At 39.7% G+C, this 15404-nt stretch overlaps 1 protein-coding gene across 1 annotated transcript in view; it reads left to right on the top strand.

The window, feature by feature from the left end:
* LOC137991153 (uncharacterized) overlaps positions 1-15404 on the top strand; it is a 67689-nt gene that overhangs the window by 9650 nt on the left and 42635 nt on the right. The window contains 2 exon segments of the mRNA XM_068836268.1: positions 4560-4809; positions 10103-15402. Coding sequence (XP_068692369.1) covers positions 4560-4809; positions 10103-15402 — 5550 coding nt within the window.

Raw genomic sequence — 15404 nt, forward strand, 5'->3', positions numbered from 1 at the left:
GTCTCTCAGGCAGGGCTCTAAACTGTATAGTTTTTATGGCAATAGTAAAGCATTTTCGTGTCAAAATGAGGTTAGCGTTTTTCTGTTGTGGTAACTTAATTAAATATAAATATATATCTGCCTTGTGACTTTGTTATTCACGTTAACCAGCAATGGAAAGTCATTGCAACGCGAATGGCGTTTTAGCGCATCTTATGTTGTTTCAATAAAATGTTTCGCTGGAAAAGGATTCTGTGATATTTACTGCCTTTGTGAATTATAATATCATGTTCTGTATTGAATTTTCGAGCTTAAGGTTGAAACGTGATACGGGAGGATGTTTTTAGTATTGCTGTGTAAGCAGGAAAGGTTTCATGAAAATAAACAGGTCGGTTGGAAGCGTGCTCGAGTTTCAACAAAATGAGCCTCAAAATCAGCAAAAAATTGTGACGCCGGTGAATAATAAAGTAGCTGCTATTTCCAAAATGATGGAATTACCTTGGTGATAAATAACCTCGTCTTGGAGAGTAAAGTTTTGACTTTGCAGAAACAATGGTGGGCGATTGTGATCTTTGTTTTGAATTCGCTCATTTATTGTCAAACTTTAGAACACTTGACAGAAAAAGAAACTTACTAAAACCCGGTATCTTGCCATCACTTGACACAGATGCTTCACTGTTTGGAAAGTAAACATGCCGCGGTAACTTAATCACGGCGCCCGCTGAATTCCGGCAATGTCACTTTCGATTTGCGATTTATTTGTGCAGCCAAAACGTATAATAACAAAATTGAACGTAGCAAAAATCTGCCAAAATGTTTGTCGCTGATCGTAACTGTTTATATTCTATATTCACGGTTCAAAATAAATGTTTTCATGTCGTAAATATGTTATTCTCGAGCGACCGTCCTGGAAACTTCCTTCTGCTCTTTCTAGAAACTGTGTATCAATATTTATTCACTTTTGCATCAATATTTGTTTTTGCATAAAGCAAGCTAACAAAATCTGTACCTTGCTGAATTTGCATTTGTTAACGTTAATAGTATTTTCGGTCCAATGCTTCTGTTTTACGAAGGGGTATATGTCAGATGCTCAAGCTCATAGCTTGTTCAATCAACACTTACATGATGATTTGAAGTGACTTTGAATTCGTTATTCACTTAGCAAGTGTATTATTAAAACTCGCATTATTGTTATCATTTGGCCTTGTTTATTGATAATAATGATAATGACATGACTTTTTTCGGGAATATTGTTTATTTGCGCCCTTGTAGTGTCATCTGCGGCCCGAGCGCGAAGCAGTCTACCCATGCATTACCCAACCCTAACTCTAACAACCTTCCCAAACAATCTTTTAAAGGAAATCGAAGGAACGGAGAAAGACAAAAGTAATAAGAAATGCAAATCTGGCGGTGGCGAGGAAAAGAAGAATCAAACCTAGAAAGCGCCGTATTGTGATGTTCTGCCATATACTAAATTAAGAGAATTCCAATATAAACTATTAAACAGGATCTTGTACACAAACAAGATGCTCTTTATGTTTAAAAAAGTCGACTCTCCTTTATGCGATTTTTGTGAAAAGGAGTTAGAAACCATAGAACATGTTTTCTTTTATTGCACAAAAGTGCGTATTTTTTGGGACGATTTGAAGGCTCTTCTTAAATCTGTAAATATAACTGTTAGCTTTGACATTAAGGATGTTCTTCTCGGGTTTCTAGATACGAGCGATAGTATAAACATCCTAATCAATTACATTGTCCTTGAAAGTAAGTTTTTTATTTATCGCTGTAAGTTAAATAAGGGCCCTCTAAAATTAAGAATGTTAGTCGATAAATTAAAGAAAACGTTTGAAACCGAACGCGTTATTGCGAGAAAAAGTAACAAAATCCATTTCCACGAAAAAAAATGGAAACCTCTAATTCCATTAATACAATGAATACAATAGTAGCTGTTATCCAAATTTTGTTTTCTATAATTCCCGTACACTTTATTTATACTTGTATATCTATTTTCTTATTTAATTTTGTTAAGTATTTCTTGGTTTTAGTGTAGCATAGTTTTCGTTGCAGTTGATAATCAAAGTAACTTGTGCAAGTATTGAAAGCCCTGTTTTGTATTTTTCTCTACGTTTTTGTATTATATACCTGTAAAGTCAAAAAAAAAAAAAATACAAAAAAAAAAAAATAAGACAAATGCAGAGGGGGTCTCCATGCATAAAAATTCCCCACTGAAGAAAAAATAGGTCCGCAATGCGTACTTGAGGTCTTATGCTTAGTTTAACTCCATTCAGCCCTTACAGAATTTGGTACTGTGGTCTCACTTTTACCATGCGTGATTGGTTGAAAATTTGCCATAACGATGCAGCAGTGAAATGGGTTCCTTAATTAAGTATGCTTCAAATTTCAGGACCTGTTCAGAATTTTACATCGATGACTTGCTGCTAAAATTTCTCTTATTGCCATTTGCACAGTGTAGACAACTCTTGCTGCACACTACATCATCTCTATCAGCTATTTACCAGTAACAGAAGCACTAGATTGGCTAAGAAACAAGCATGGCACTGTCATACATTCATATGATCTTATAAATGATCAAAAGAATGCTGAAATTCAACTAGAATTCTAAGATGAATCATCACTAGATGAGGTGGTCAATGAACAAGTACCCTCAGAGCTTGGTGCAAATCCCCAAACTACTGGAAATCACAGTCCATCAGCAATAACAATGTATAAATAGCGAAGAGAAATATCTGATGACCAATTACGTCAATCAGTTACATGTAGATCATTACATGATAAAAAATGCAACCTAAAGCTTACAACAGGGTGCTTCCATGGACTAGAAATAAAATGAAAACCTCAACAGTCTGAAGTCACAAAATGTTGAACCAGTTTATTGGTTTATAACTGGAGGCAGTGGTGCTGGGAAAAGCCATTTGATTAAAACAATTTACCACACTGTAGTAAAAACCTATAAACACATGCTCCAATGAATCCTGAGAATCCAACAGTGTTACTAGAAGCATCTACTGGATTAGCAGTAATAAACATTGATGGTACACACAGCATTAGCAATACCTAAAAATACATGTGATGATGTGGAGTAAAATCCAGGTCCTACAGGACATTTCATACCGCGTTTACATGGACGACACAAATATTGACACAGGGATGACGCATGAACCAAAACAATAATGGCGTCCAATATTTAGAAATACAACGCATGCGTCAATAGTCCCAGTCCACCCCGACTTGACGACTCCTACCGGTACGGTTTTATTACGTACAGTCCAGATCTTCTATAGCGGCAGCTCTACTTACGAGCACCACAAACAAACAAACAAACAAACAAACAAAGAAAAAAACAGTTTAATTCAACTTCCATACAAGCTCCGTATTCTCAGATTTCCCGTAAGCATCCAGCTGAATAATTATTACAATATATCTCCTTCCCGAGGGTTCCCAATCTCTTTGAACACTGAATTTGGAACATTTTTTGCCAAGGTTTTTGTCAAGTTACCAGAACAATAACTTAAATAAACGTTTGTTTAATAGTATTGATTGCCAATGTTACAAACAACTCTATTTTGATTTGTTCATAGTGGAACTACGTAACGTAGGGCCTGTTTGTAGTATCCGCTCGCTGAGATCTCGACCTGAGCCGGCAATCCTCTCTAAAAAATTTTCATGAACGTCCCATTTGCCAGCAGCCTAGGCGGTTGATCACAGTTTATTTTTGGATTTGTTAGTTCTAGACTCATCTCACGGAGCTTAAATGGACCTTTATTGCGAATTTAAAAATGCGTACATCTTTTATCATTTTCTTAACTTTGAAGGAAATCTCAAGTTTTATAATTCACAATTGAACGTATTTCCCTTTATTTTAATCGAGAAAAATCCGTGGAAAGGACGCCTGAGATTCTTTCTGACACTTAAAGAACGTTCTGAATTCTCAGGAAACGGTGAAACCGCTGATGGTCTTGGATTTTCCCGACATATAAAAAGTATCGTCAGAATCCTTTGTAATCATGTTACTGAACACGGAGAGTGCTTTTTCTCATCGCTATTTTAAGGGCTGGCGTCAATGTACATCTTTTTATTAAATACCGTTTCTTTAATTAACTTAACGCCCTCAGATGATGACATGACGTGAAAGTTGACGCCTCTAACGATTTGCGATGATGGATTAATGGAATACATGGGAATGAAATGTTGCAAGCAACTGGGCATCCAGCTGAGGTACAGGAGTTTTACTCCCGTTTCTCAGATGAATGCCCCAGCCTTTTTTTGGTTGCTAAGAACGTGTGGCTCGTTATGGTCTCTACAACCTCCCGCGGGCACGAGGTGCAGATGCACGCAATAGGAAATAAAAAAGGGGAAACGCGTGTTCCCCCCTACCCCCACCCCCCCTCCCATAATCCACATTTTTATACCTTGAATATTGGAATATTGGTGCGGACAGGGTTTGAACCTGCGAAGTCTTGCTGATGCGCTATTAACTGACCAATTCGATCCGTTGTCTTTGATGCTTGTGTTAAAAGGCACACGCTGAATCTGGCTTGAATATTGAATCTTTTCCATAGGTTGACGTCACTCCTATGTCACATGACTATAGTGGAAAGCAGCTTAAGCATCTGATGAAGCTTGACGTCAGAGAACCTCGGCTGAGACGTGTTCGACATGGCCGAGTTCTTTCCAATCATCCTGTTAATGAAGAATTTGAAGAACAGTTGTCAAAGCCTTTTTACTTCAGACAAGGGGAGCATGGAAACATCACAGAGGTCCTTTTTCCCAAGGATTTAGAGTTACCGGAAATTGCAGCATTCAAGAAGGGTAAGTGTGACATGTAAAATCTTGAGTCGAAAGAGCCCACTTTTTCAAAGCAGGGCTTGCGCTTAAGTGGTTTAAAAAATACCTTGGAACGGTCTTCTATTTTCCGACATGTGAAGTGCCTATTTTACTTCCTGTAAAACGTGGAAAAGTCATTTTTATCAGAAAACTTGATTGCGGCGATAGTCGTAAGGCAACAATAATTACCAGTAACAGTTAAATGATCATAGTTTCGTTAATTTACCATGAACTTTAGTTTGAGCTTTTATCTTTCATAATCTCCCCTTGCTGATAAAATCATATGTTAATTAATTGAGGACTCTACACAACACATTATTAGGCAATTTGAGCACGCTGCGTTTTTTTTAGCCTCGGACGGCATCTGGAAGTGAGCTGTTTTCTTTTTTTAGCTTGTCTTGACGATACCATTTTTATATTGTTAAGGTCTCGGTAAATGAAAATGAGGTGCCCACAGAAAAAAGTTCTAGTCACGCGAGTATTTTCGCTACAAAGGAGTTATATGTCAAATTAAAGCTAAAAGACTAAATTACCTTATAAAAGATTTTATTTCATCGAATTTCAAAAGGTGCTTAATTTTTTTGCTCTCAAACTCAGACAAAGGACAAAGACAAAGGACCACAGGTAACCCAGGCTCACTGTGTGTGCCGCATAGGTAGATATAGAGAACATATGAGGCGAAGTTTAGATCTGGAAATTTGCAAGAAAATGGAAATAAAAGTCGATGAAATTTACCATGTGGTGAGCTGTTGTGGTCTTTAATACGTACACGAAGTTTCGGGAAAAATGGTCCCCGTTCACCTTCCTTCATAGTATAGTGACAAGGTAGGAGACGGAAGCCAGCGTAGGTACTCCGATCGACCCAAAACAAGCACGATTTTTTTCGTGAAAATCGAATCCAGTCGCTAAATAAACAATGCGAAGCCACCAGGCTCTGTAGAACTTGTAAGTTAACCTGCTAAAATGGCGGTCAGAAAGCGTTGTCCTCGCGAAGTGTCCAATTCAATGGCACTGAACTCGGGACGCCTGGTGACGAGGGGAATATATATCCCCCTGGAGGGAGGGGAGTCCCAGATTGCTCAGTGAGTTTTCTTCTTAGCAATTTGAGACTCCCCTCCCTCCACAACTTATTATACTTTACCTTTCTGTTCTGCTTTCGTCCTGTGTCATGGTGGATTATGGATAACGCTACATTCAAAACAAGCAAATTTTGGTTTGAGCTGCGATGTGGCCGAGCGATGTCTTTCAATGAACTCAGAATTTCCCTAGATTTTTTCATTTCAGCGACAGATAAATCAAGACAAACACAACCAAATGCACATTTAACCCATTGGGTGATCAGTTTTCAATGCATAATAAAGGAAAAGACTAAAATAGTGCGAATAAGTATGGTTGAATTCCTACCGTTTTCACCGTAGATTCCACGACGAGAAATCCGGCAAAAACATACCGTCCCAGAAGCACGACGGTCAAATGTCACGGGGATTTTGCGTGACATGACACTCATCTGACCGTCCCAGTCTACCGTCATGTACTATCTTAAAGTCCCTTATATTATGAAGGAGGGTGAACGGGGACCATTTTTCCCGGAACTTCGTGTACGTATTAAAGACAACAACAGCTCACCACATGGTAAGTTTTATCGATTTTTATTTCAATTTTCTTGCAAATTTCCAGACCTAAACTTCGCCTCATATGTTCTCTATATCTACTTAGGTGGCACACAGAGTGAGCTTGAGTTACCTGTGAAAGGAAGCGAACCTGAGAATGTTGATTAACCCGGCACCTAACCACTTGACCACCATAAGGCTAGCTACTCAAGGACTATTTGATAATTCTGTATTATCACTCGCCAACAAACAACATCAAAAGGTCGCCCTTACCAAAATTAAGTATACTATAAGTAGAATTATTTTGTACTCAAAGTATACTGAAGCACTATACATAAAGTATACTTTAAGTCTACTTAAAGTATACTTTAAACTGCTACTAAAAGTAGACTTTTACTATACTTGTTTCCACCTGATTTTGGAACATCCTTTATTTCCTTATTTTCTCTGCTACCACAAGTCCGGGGACACTGTGTCCAAAATTCACGATAGTAGTGAATTCAAAGAACTCTGAATTCTGAACTCTGCAGATTTTTAAACATCTGCAGAGTTCAGAGTTTTGTAAAGCATCCTGCACACCAGATTGTTTCGAGATCCTGGACTCTGCAGCCACTAAGTACCAAGTGAAGCTTAAGGAATCCATGTTTATAAAATGGGAGAAGCCCGATCTCAGCCAGCATGGGAAAGACATTAACCTGACTCTCACCCTGTAAAGAACTAAGTGTCACTCATTTAAATTTTTGTTTTGTTTTGTTCTAGTATGCAATATTGACAATTCAGGATAATCGCGAATTCATGGGCGAGAACGTGTTTGGAAAAGTGGTCATACTTTGATCCATAACCGAGCAATGAAGGAGAATGGGCTCGATAATGGGTTGACGTCACAAATTAATTTGCATCTGTGTTTTCAAAGAAATATCTCAATGCAAAGCAGTCTTTGACGTCAACCGGGCATCCAACCCATTCCCCTTCATTGCTCGGTTATTGATCAAAGAATGACCACTTTTCCTGGCTTTCAAAGCCAATCAAAATGTGAGATTTCAATCAAAAGGTTCTGAAAACAACACGATGTATTTGGGACGATTTCGGAGAATAAATAATGTGGAAAAGTGTGTTGAGGTGATAGGCACATTAAATTCCATATTGTTGGATGACGTAAACGTCGTTATTGACCCAGACCTTTGACGAGCATACGAATGCATATGGTAGGGACTTCGTCAGCTTTCGTCGGTAGGAGAAAACTAGCAGACTGCTTCTGAAAACATCTTGTTTGTTTATCTATTTATTTATCTATTTATTTATTTATTTATTCATTATCATTATTTGTTTATCCATTCATTCATTCATTCATTCGTTCATTCATTTATTTACATTCAGGTGACGTTGACAAACACGAGTTTTAAATTTTTCTAAAATGTATAACTACATACATTTTTCTATTGAGTTCTAGGGTGATACCAAGTTACGACTATAAATTAAACTGGAAGCTACTTGTACCAACGTTTTTGTAATGCTATTACAATAGGTCTTATGAATGATTACGGCATATGCTCAAAATTCAAACCAAGACTCGTTTGGACAAAATTATTCACATCATCTGGATATACAATAGCCAACTTTCACGATGGCGTCATTTGACTGCAATTACCAGAATTCAGTTTGTTTTTTCTTTTCTTATTTAAATTTTGAATTCCCAGTGGGGCAAAAATAACAATAGCTCTAATTAGTATGAGATAAGGAAAATCTGAAGGATTCTGGAATTTGTAGTCAAATGGCGTCATCAAAAATGTCCTATTCTGTTCGCGCGTGGGTTTTCTTTACAAGTTTGCTCTTTTGGGATTTAGGATTTGGGATTTTTTATTTTTATTTTTAATTTAGAAGCGAGGGTGGTGAAGTTAGCTAGTCAAACATCATCAAGCGTAAGGACTATTCACAATTTTCACAAATCCCATAATACAGTTTCTCATTTGCATCAGTTCACTGAAGCATGATTCAGTCACAAGAGTAAATAACTTGTATTGTTTTCATGTAAAGAATCCCCCAAAACGAATTACATTATGTGAATGGAAAATAGCGAATAGGCCAGTTAAGAAAATACCATAATGCTCTTTGTTTGCAGGGCCGTAGCCAGTATTCGCCCTTGTCACACGGCGGCGATGTTGTCCCGGGAGACCAAAAGAGCTTTCTTTTACCACGCCAAGCCTCGCAGTGGAAATCATGGGGGCGAGGCTTGGCGTGGTAAAACAAAGCTTTTTTGGTCTCCCGGGACAATGTGGCCACCGTGTGACAAGGGGGAATGTTGCGTCAGTCATTATTTCATGATTTTTTAAAAAAATAAAGCGTGATTCCACTTCAAATTAAGTAGGTAACTTAATCCGAAAGCACACTATTCTAAATTTTATAATTGAAAACTATTTTGTGGACCTCCGGAAAACGATGTTTGCAAGACATTTAAAATCTCTCTCTTGGTTACGTGTTTACCCCCATGAATGAAATGAAGAGATGTTTTTTTCAGTCGTGACCCGGGTAATCAGGTCTGTCAATAAGAGCCGGTAGCCGGCCAAAACAGCCGGCTACTTTCGTCTCATTTTACTACCAATCAAGATAAAAAATATAACACTTGTTAAATTATCATCGAAGAAACCTTTAAGGCATTCATTTCCCCCTTTTGAGTGGAATTGATGGCATATTTTAAGAAGATTGAACAAGAGAAATTACCACAAAATTGTTCGTGCGAATGGTGTGGAACTCGTGGAACGCCTGGAACTGAATAGTTCCCAGTCCTGCGCTTAATCTGATGAAACGACATGGAGTCCTCGCCGAAGAAAGAGCGTTTTTCCTTCCGGCTCAATTAAGTGAGCAAACGCACTTTCAGGGCCGTCCTCTTTTAATTATAAGTCTTTATTGACAGCTCTGGGCTATACTCGGAAAAATTCCGCCGTTTACCTTTGCCGGGGTCGAGATTACTAGCTAGTTTGGAAGCCCTACTATCAAGCTTTACTAGACTTGTGGGAGCTAAGCCATGAAACTAAGTTTCGGCGGTAACAATTGTCCTGCTATCCTGTTAGGATTCAAATTGTAGAATTGGTGCATTTTCACTACATGAGCTCAGCTAATAGGGACCTTTAGATTCTAGGACGAGAACGAGAACGAGAACGAGTACGAGGGATTTGAATTGAGCTTTTTCACTGCCGTGGTGAAGGGCCTCAGCTATTAGTGACCTTTATATTCTAGGACGAGAACGAGTACGAGATTTTAATGCCCGTTTAAAGCGAAAGTACTTAGAAAATTGATAACCCTGACAATTAATCTTGCTCTTTGTTAGTAGCATAGGTTGGCTCAGTTATTCTTATTGCCTGATCGAAAAATGTGAAAACTGCTATCGTGTTGGTGACTTGTTTTGAGTCCAAGGCATTTTTGCAAAACCTCGTTCTAAAATGACGAGGGTTTGCGCACGCTCACTGTTGTTCAATGAGAAATCTTCTACAAGTAGTCGTTACCGTTCTAGAATCTAAAGGTCTTATATATGTTTACAACGTTTAGTGAAACAACGGGACACGGTACAAGACTCTGAGATCCTAAGGGGAAAAGATTGTTACGCTCGCATGTCGTGGAGTTAAGATTGGCCGGGATTCATGCTATTTAATTTGTTTCCCATTTAAAACCAGGAATAGCAGGGTCATTCCAGCTCAACTTGAAAGACGCTCATAAATCCAAAGCATTTAAGGTACAAGAACACGATGATTCTGGCATCTTTCGAACACACTACGATGTCCTATCTTCCAATGATACCCATGCTTACATTCGCCGTACCTGGACAAACCGCGACTACACAAAGTTTGCTGATGGCACGCCAGCAAAAGGGAAGCACAAAGTGCAGTCGGAGCACAGCACCTACGTTCATTTAGAAGATGGCAAAGTGAAACAAGTTCACCGATCTACAAAAGCATCTTTCAGGCCGGCCAATGGTCATCCTAGGGCAGATAATTTTGAAGGCTTTCAACGTCAAGACCAAGATATTGAGATGTCCGCGAGTGGCTATAGCAAGTTAACATTGCGATCTTGTTCGAAGACTAAAAACGGACGAACCAAGCGCTCAACCATCAAGGAAGAGAGTTTTAGCGCAGTGCAATCACTCACTAGTGATAGTTTATTGTTCACGGAAACTGAAAAGATAAAATGGTCCAAGATGGGTGGAGAGAAAACAGAGAGAGTGAGGCCTCTGTATGTCGTGCTGCGATGCTTTACTGACAAGAGCATGAAAGAACGTGACATTGGTGATTGTTCTAATGAGTTGCACCGTATGGTTAAAGATGACGAGAGTACCTTTCGCACGATCGTGAGACTCGTTCAGGATCGCAGTCATCAAAACTTGACGTCGTGGACAGTATATATAGCTGCACTAGCAGGACATGGCAAGTACGGAGCGCAGAATGCCTTAGCACAAGCTGTGACTGAAGAATATCCGAGATCTCTAAGCAAGGAAGAGTATGAAGCCCTGTTGATTGGAATTTTCTATTTACCGGAAGGTCCTCTCCACGTGAGGCTTTTTGATGCACTGTCCCAGCTGATGACCAAAGAGGAAAAAGGAGATGAAGTAACAGCTACTGCAATGCTGGTGTTAAGTGGTCTGACTGCGAGAGCGAAAAGTGCGGGATACAATGAATCGCTTTGCGATTCTGTCGCTCAGATGGTGCACAATAGGTACCAGAATAAATCAAGTCTTTACCATCCTGAAAGTGAGGAACACCAGACACAGTTGCGAGACCACATCTGGGCGTTTGGGAATCTTGGGCATCTTTCTGGACTTCCTCTTGTCCTGGAACACATTAACCATGATAACTCTGGTATCCGATCAGCGGTGATTACAGCCATGAGAAAGCTCCCAGCAGGTCTGACCAATGAGCACCTGATGCGCACGCTACACGCTGACGATCACAATGATGTGAAAGCTGCAGTTGTCAATATTTTCGTGGAGCGACACCAGAATCTCAGCGATTCAGTGGTTCAAGTTTTGGAACATGCCATAGCGGCCTCCTCTGAGAATGGAACCTTGGATTCGTCGATAAACGAGTTTTTGGAGAATCATGGTGACCATCCCAAGGCAATCTACCTTCGAAAAAAACGTAGCATCATACATCGCCAAAAACGTGCCCTTTTCCCTTTTCTCCGTCCAAGAGAGTTCTCTCTTGGTCGTACAAAGCGGTGGGTTAAGACATTCGGTGGAAAATGGCTTGGTGCAGAATCAATCATACAGTTCTTGAACCAAGTTAGCCTGAGGATCGGCATCTTTGGTGGAAAATTTGAGGTGAATCTGGACAACTTCGCAAATATTCGAGCTCATATTCTTAAGTTCGGTTTCAATGTTGTTAGAGGAAAGGCGGCTTTTAGGGCATCGGCTAGTTTTAAGAACGATTTTCCGAAGGATCTAATTCACGCCATTGCGGATGCTGGAGACGAGTTGCTGAGGCAGTTTGATAGCATCACAAGCATAATCGCAGAACAAATTAATAAATTTAAAGACAAACTTGCTGGGTATCTACCGTTGTACATTGACAAATTCAAAGACTTCGTCAACAAACTGGTTGAGTTTGTTCAGAACCTAGTCCAGCCACTCCGACCAATAAACCTTTTAAGTAAAGTTATCCAGCTGGCCAAAGATGTAGTAAACCGAGTCAAGGATTGGGAATGGCTTATAAACAAAATACATAAAATTCAACTAACTCTAGGAAGACTGACTGGTGTGGATGACATCTTTAACAAAGTCATTGGAGCACTAGACAAAATTCTCAGTGTTTTTGGAAACATAAGCAAGTACTTGCCCAACAATCTTCCTGGAGGCTTCAACATAAGGCATCTGTTAGACAGTCTTCGCTCGGCATCCACACATCTTTACCTGGATAAAATCAGAGAGTACTTTAATTCCTTGGGTGTGTCCATACCTGACGGATTCCTTCGGCAGTTTCCATTCAAGTTTTCCATTCGCTTTTCATTATCACTGCAGTCTTTTCAGAAAGTAAGTCTGAATTTGATACGATTTGCAAATCGTTTCTTGGACATCTCCTCGCTGCTGGATTTTCTTGAAGGGATCCGATTTCCCAGAATGCAACTGGACGATATGAACTCCCGTTTTCCACCTTACCAAGGAAACCGTTTTAACTTCGGTCTTCGTTTTGATTGGAGAGTAAGCTTGAAGTTGAAGTTAAATCTTAAGTCGCTCAACTTCCAGAATTTCGTGGCAATTTTCAAGAAGCTGAGTGATTTTCTCAAACAGTTTAGTCTACCAGATTTTAACCTTGAGAAGTTCTTTCAAGAAATATTGCCTGATAATAGCTTCGATCTAAGAAAATTGTTCAAAGGACTCCTGGGAGGTAGAAGTAACGCTAATTCTACCAGTCCTTCAGAAATCTTGCAAGACCTCTTAAACGGTCTTCGCAATCTGCTTGACTTTCAGTTTAAGAACGTGTCAGCCATCAGTGATATTACTGATTTTTTCCACGAACTTGGACCTTCATTAGAGCAATTTGCTAGACAGAGCGTTCAACGGATTTGCAGCGTGTACGAGCTGGCTTTGAACTCGTCGCAAGAATTCAAAGAATTTGGAAACAACGTTGAAAAAGAAGGGATCCAGGCACTCCAAGTTGTTGAGAATTCAACACAAAATGCATTGACGGAACTACTCAACTTCACAATTCTTGTAGACAACTTAATAGCTGATGTTGACCATAACTTCAGCTTGGCAGTAAAGAGCTTCATATCTGGTTCTCTGCGAAAGCTTACTGAAAAACTAAATAATATGCAGGACATGGCAGACGATGTCGTGAAGTTTGTCAATGGAACAGCGTCGAAGGTCACTGGAGCGTGTACAAAAACAGCGAATTTCTCTGCGGTAGTAATCGATAAGGTCCAAGTCAGCGCTCGTGAAGCCGTCATTGAGCTGGCATCTTTCATTGGACCTGTGGCGACAAACATGAAAACGGTTGGAGCCCAAATGAAGTCTGCTGTCACCAATGTCGAAACATGGTACAAGGAAAACCTAGCAGCTCGTGTAGGGAAGCTATCTCGTGTGGCCCAAATCATCTCTGACTTTTTGTCAATATTAAACACCAAAAAAGGAAAAGGGTTCCTTGGAGCCGTTCGAGAGATTGCTACTTCCATCAATGAAGTCCTTAAGCATCTGAAAAATCTTCCTGAGTACGCAAACAAAGCAAGGAAAGTTGCTGATGATTTTATCAATTTTTCGGACAGCGCTGAAAATTACAAAAGTGAAGTTCAGAAGCTTGATTTGGGGCAGCATTTAGGAGATGACTTTGACCAACGTATACGAGATGTTTGCAATGAGTTCAAAACGATTGCCACAGAAACGCTGAGCAAAATTGGAAGTTATAACATCGTAGAAGAGGTAAACGCCTTTTTCAGAACTAAAGCAGATAAATTTGCCAACAAAGCCCGTTCAAAATTTCGAAGAATCAAAGAGCCGATCATAGAGATACAAAGAGAACTAAGAAACATCCAGTCCATTGTGCGTGAAGTGATTGCAGTTTTAACTGATCTTAAGCCTTTTACAAACAATTTCTCGCCTATATTAGAAACGGCTGGAAAGCTGCCGGATTGCGATCGAATGAAGAAAATATTCCTTGGAAGTACCAAGCCTTGCATACAAAGAGCGCTTTTGGTCGGTAAATACACTATTAATCCGTACACGGACCTCATGAAGCAAGTCAAAGTTCTTTATGATATGGTTCCTGAAACCTGGAAAAATTTTAAGATACAGAAGTGTGTCAAGGGTGGAAGTTGTATTTCCAAAGTCTTCATAGATCAAGCAAAGGCTTTGAAAGACAAAGTTGATTTCCTCATGAGTACTTTCCAAGAAGCCAGTGGATATACTGATATTCTTGGAACATGTGAAGAAGGAGTGAGCAATATTACAGCTGTCATCGACACTGTGAAGCTTCTTATTGATCAAGCTCGAACCTTTTCTCTCAAAGATGATGTCAAAAAGGTAAAGGCAGTTTTCCAAAAGATCACCGGTCGCAAGCTTGACGACAACGAAGAAGATGCAGGAAGCGGTATTCAAAAGAGGTCGATAGAGGATGGCAAAGAGCACATAGAGAGAATAGTTGATTATATCCAACAAGCCAAAGAAATCAAAGAGAAAATGGAAGATTTGCTCGAGAATACTTTCAAGGCTATGAAAAATGTCTACGATGACACCGTTCTTGAAAACATTCGAACTCTTAGGGATGTGAGAGCCAAGCTTCAATTGTCTTATGAACTGTGGCAAAAAACAAAGAACATTAACCACGCCTTACAGGCCTTAGACACCATTACCCAGACTGCTTCACGGTATGCTGATCAGTTGAAAGACGTGACTAAATCATTTGAAAATCCAATTGTCGATATCCTTGCCGAGACTGGAGAGCTCAGTGATGTTGTGGAACCGTACCTTAATAAATATGTTTCCAAGTTCACGGACATTGTTAATAAAGTTAACGGATTCTTGGATAAAGTTACTGACTTTCTAAGTAAGCTTCAGCTGCGCCAGCGTGGTCTTGACTTGACGAAATACAAGCCTTGGAATGAGATACCTTACTGCTCTGAAGAAGTGTGTCTGAGATCAATTAGACGATCATCATCCCTTTACTTGAACACCATCTTCACTTGGAAGTTTCCACATCTTGATGATCTGTCGTCCATGACAAAGAGCGGACGCTGGCTAACACCAGGACTCTTTGACGACTATAAAGTAGAGGGGATTTCGAAGCTTTCTAATAACGAAGTGATTCTCGGCATGCACGGTGTTTCGAGCAACAAAGGCAGGGCATCACTCCTCGTGGTTACCACCTTTGCTTTAGGTGTCAAGAAGATAATTCAGCTTGGAAGCCAAGGTGCCCCATTATCAGTGAAGATTGGAGGTGTCGCTGTTGCTCGGGATTATATTTGGATCAGTGACAGTGAATCAAAGAATAT

Source organism: Montipora foliosa, chromosome 2 (genome assembly GCF_036669935.1).
Source record: "Montipora foliosa isolate CH-2021 chromosome 2, ASM3666993v2, whole genome shotgun sequence".
NCBI classification, from domain to species: Eukaryota; Metazoa; Cnidaria; class Anthozoa; order Scleractinia; family Acroporidae; genus Montipora; species Montipora foliosa.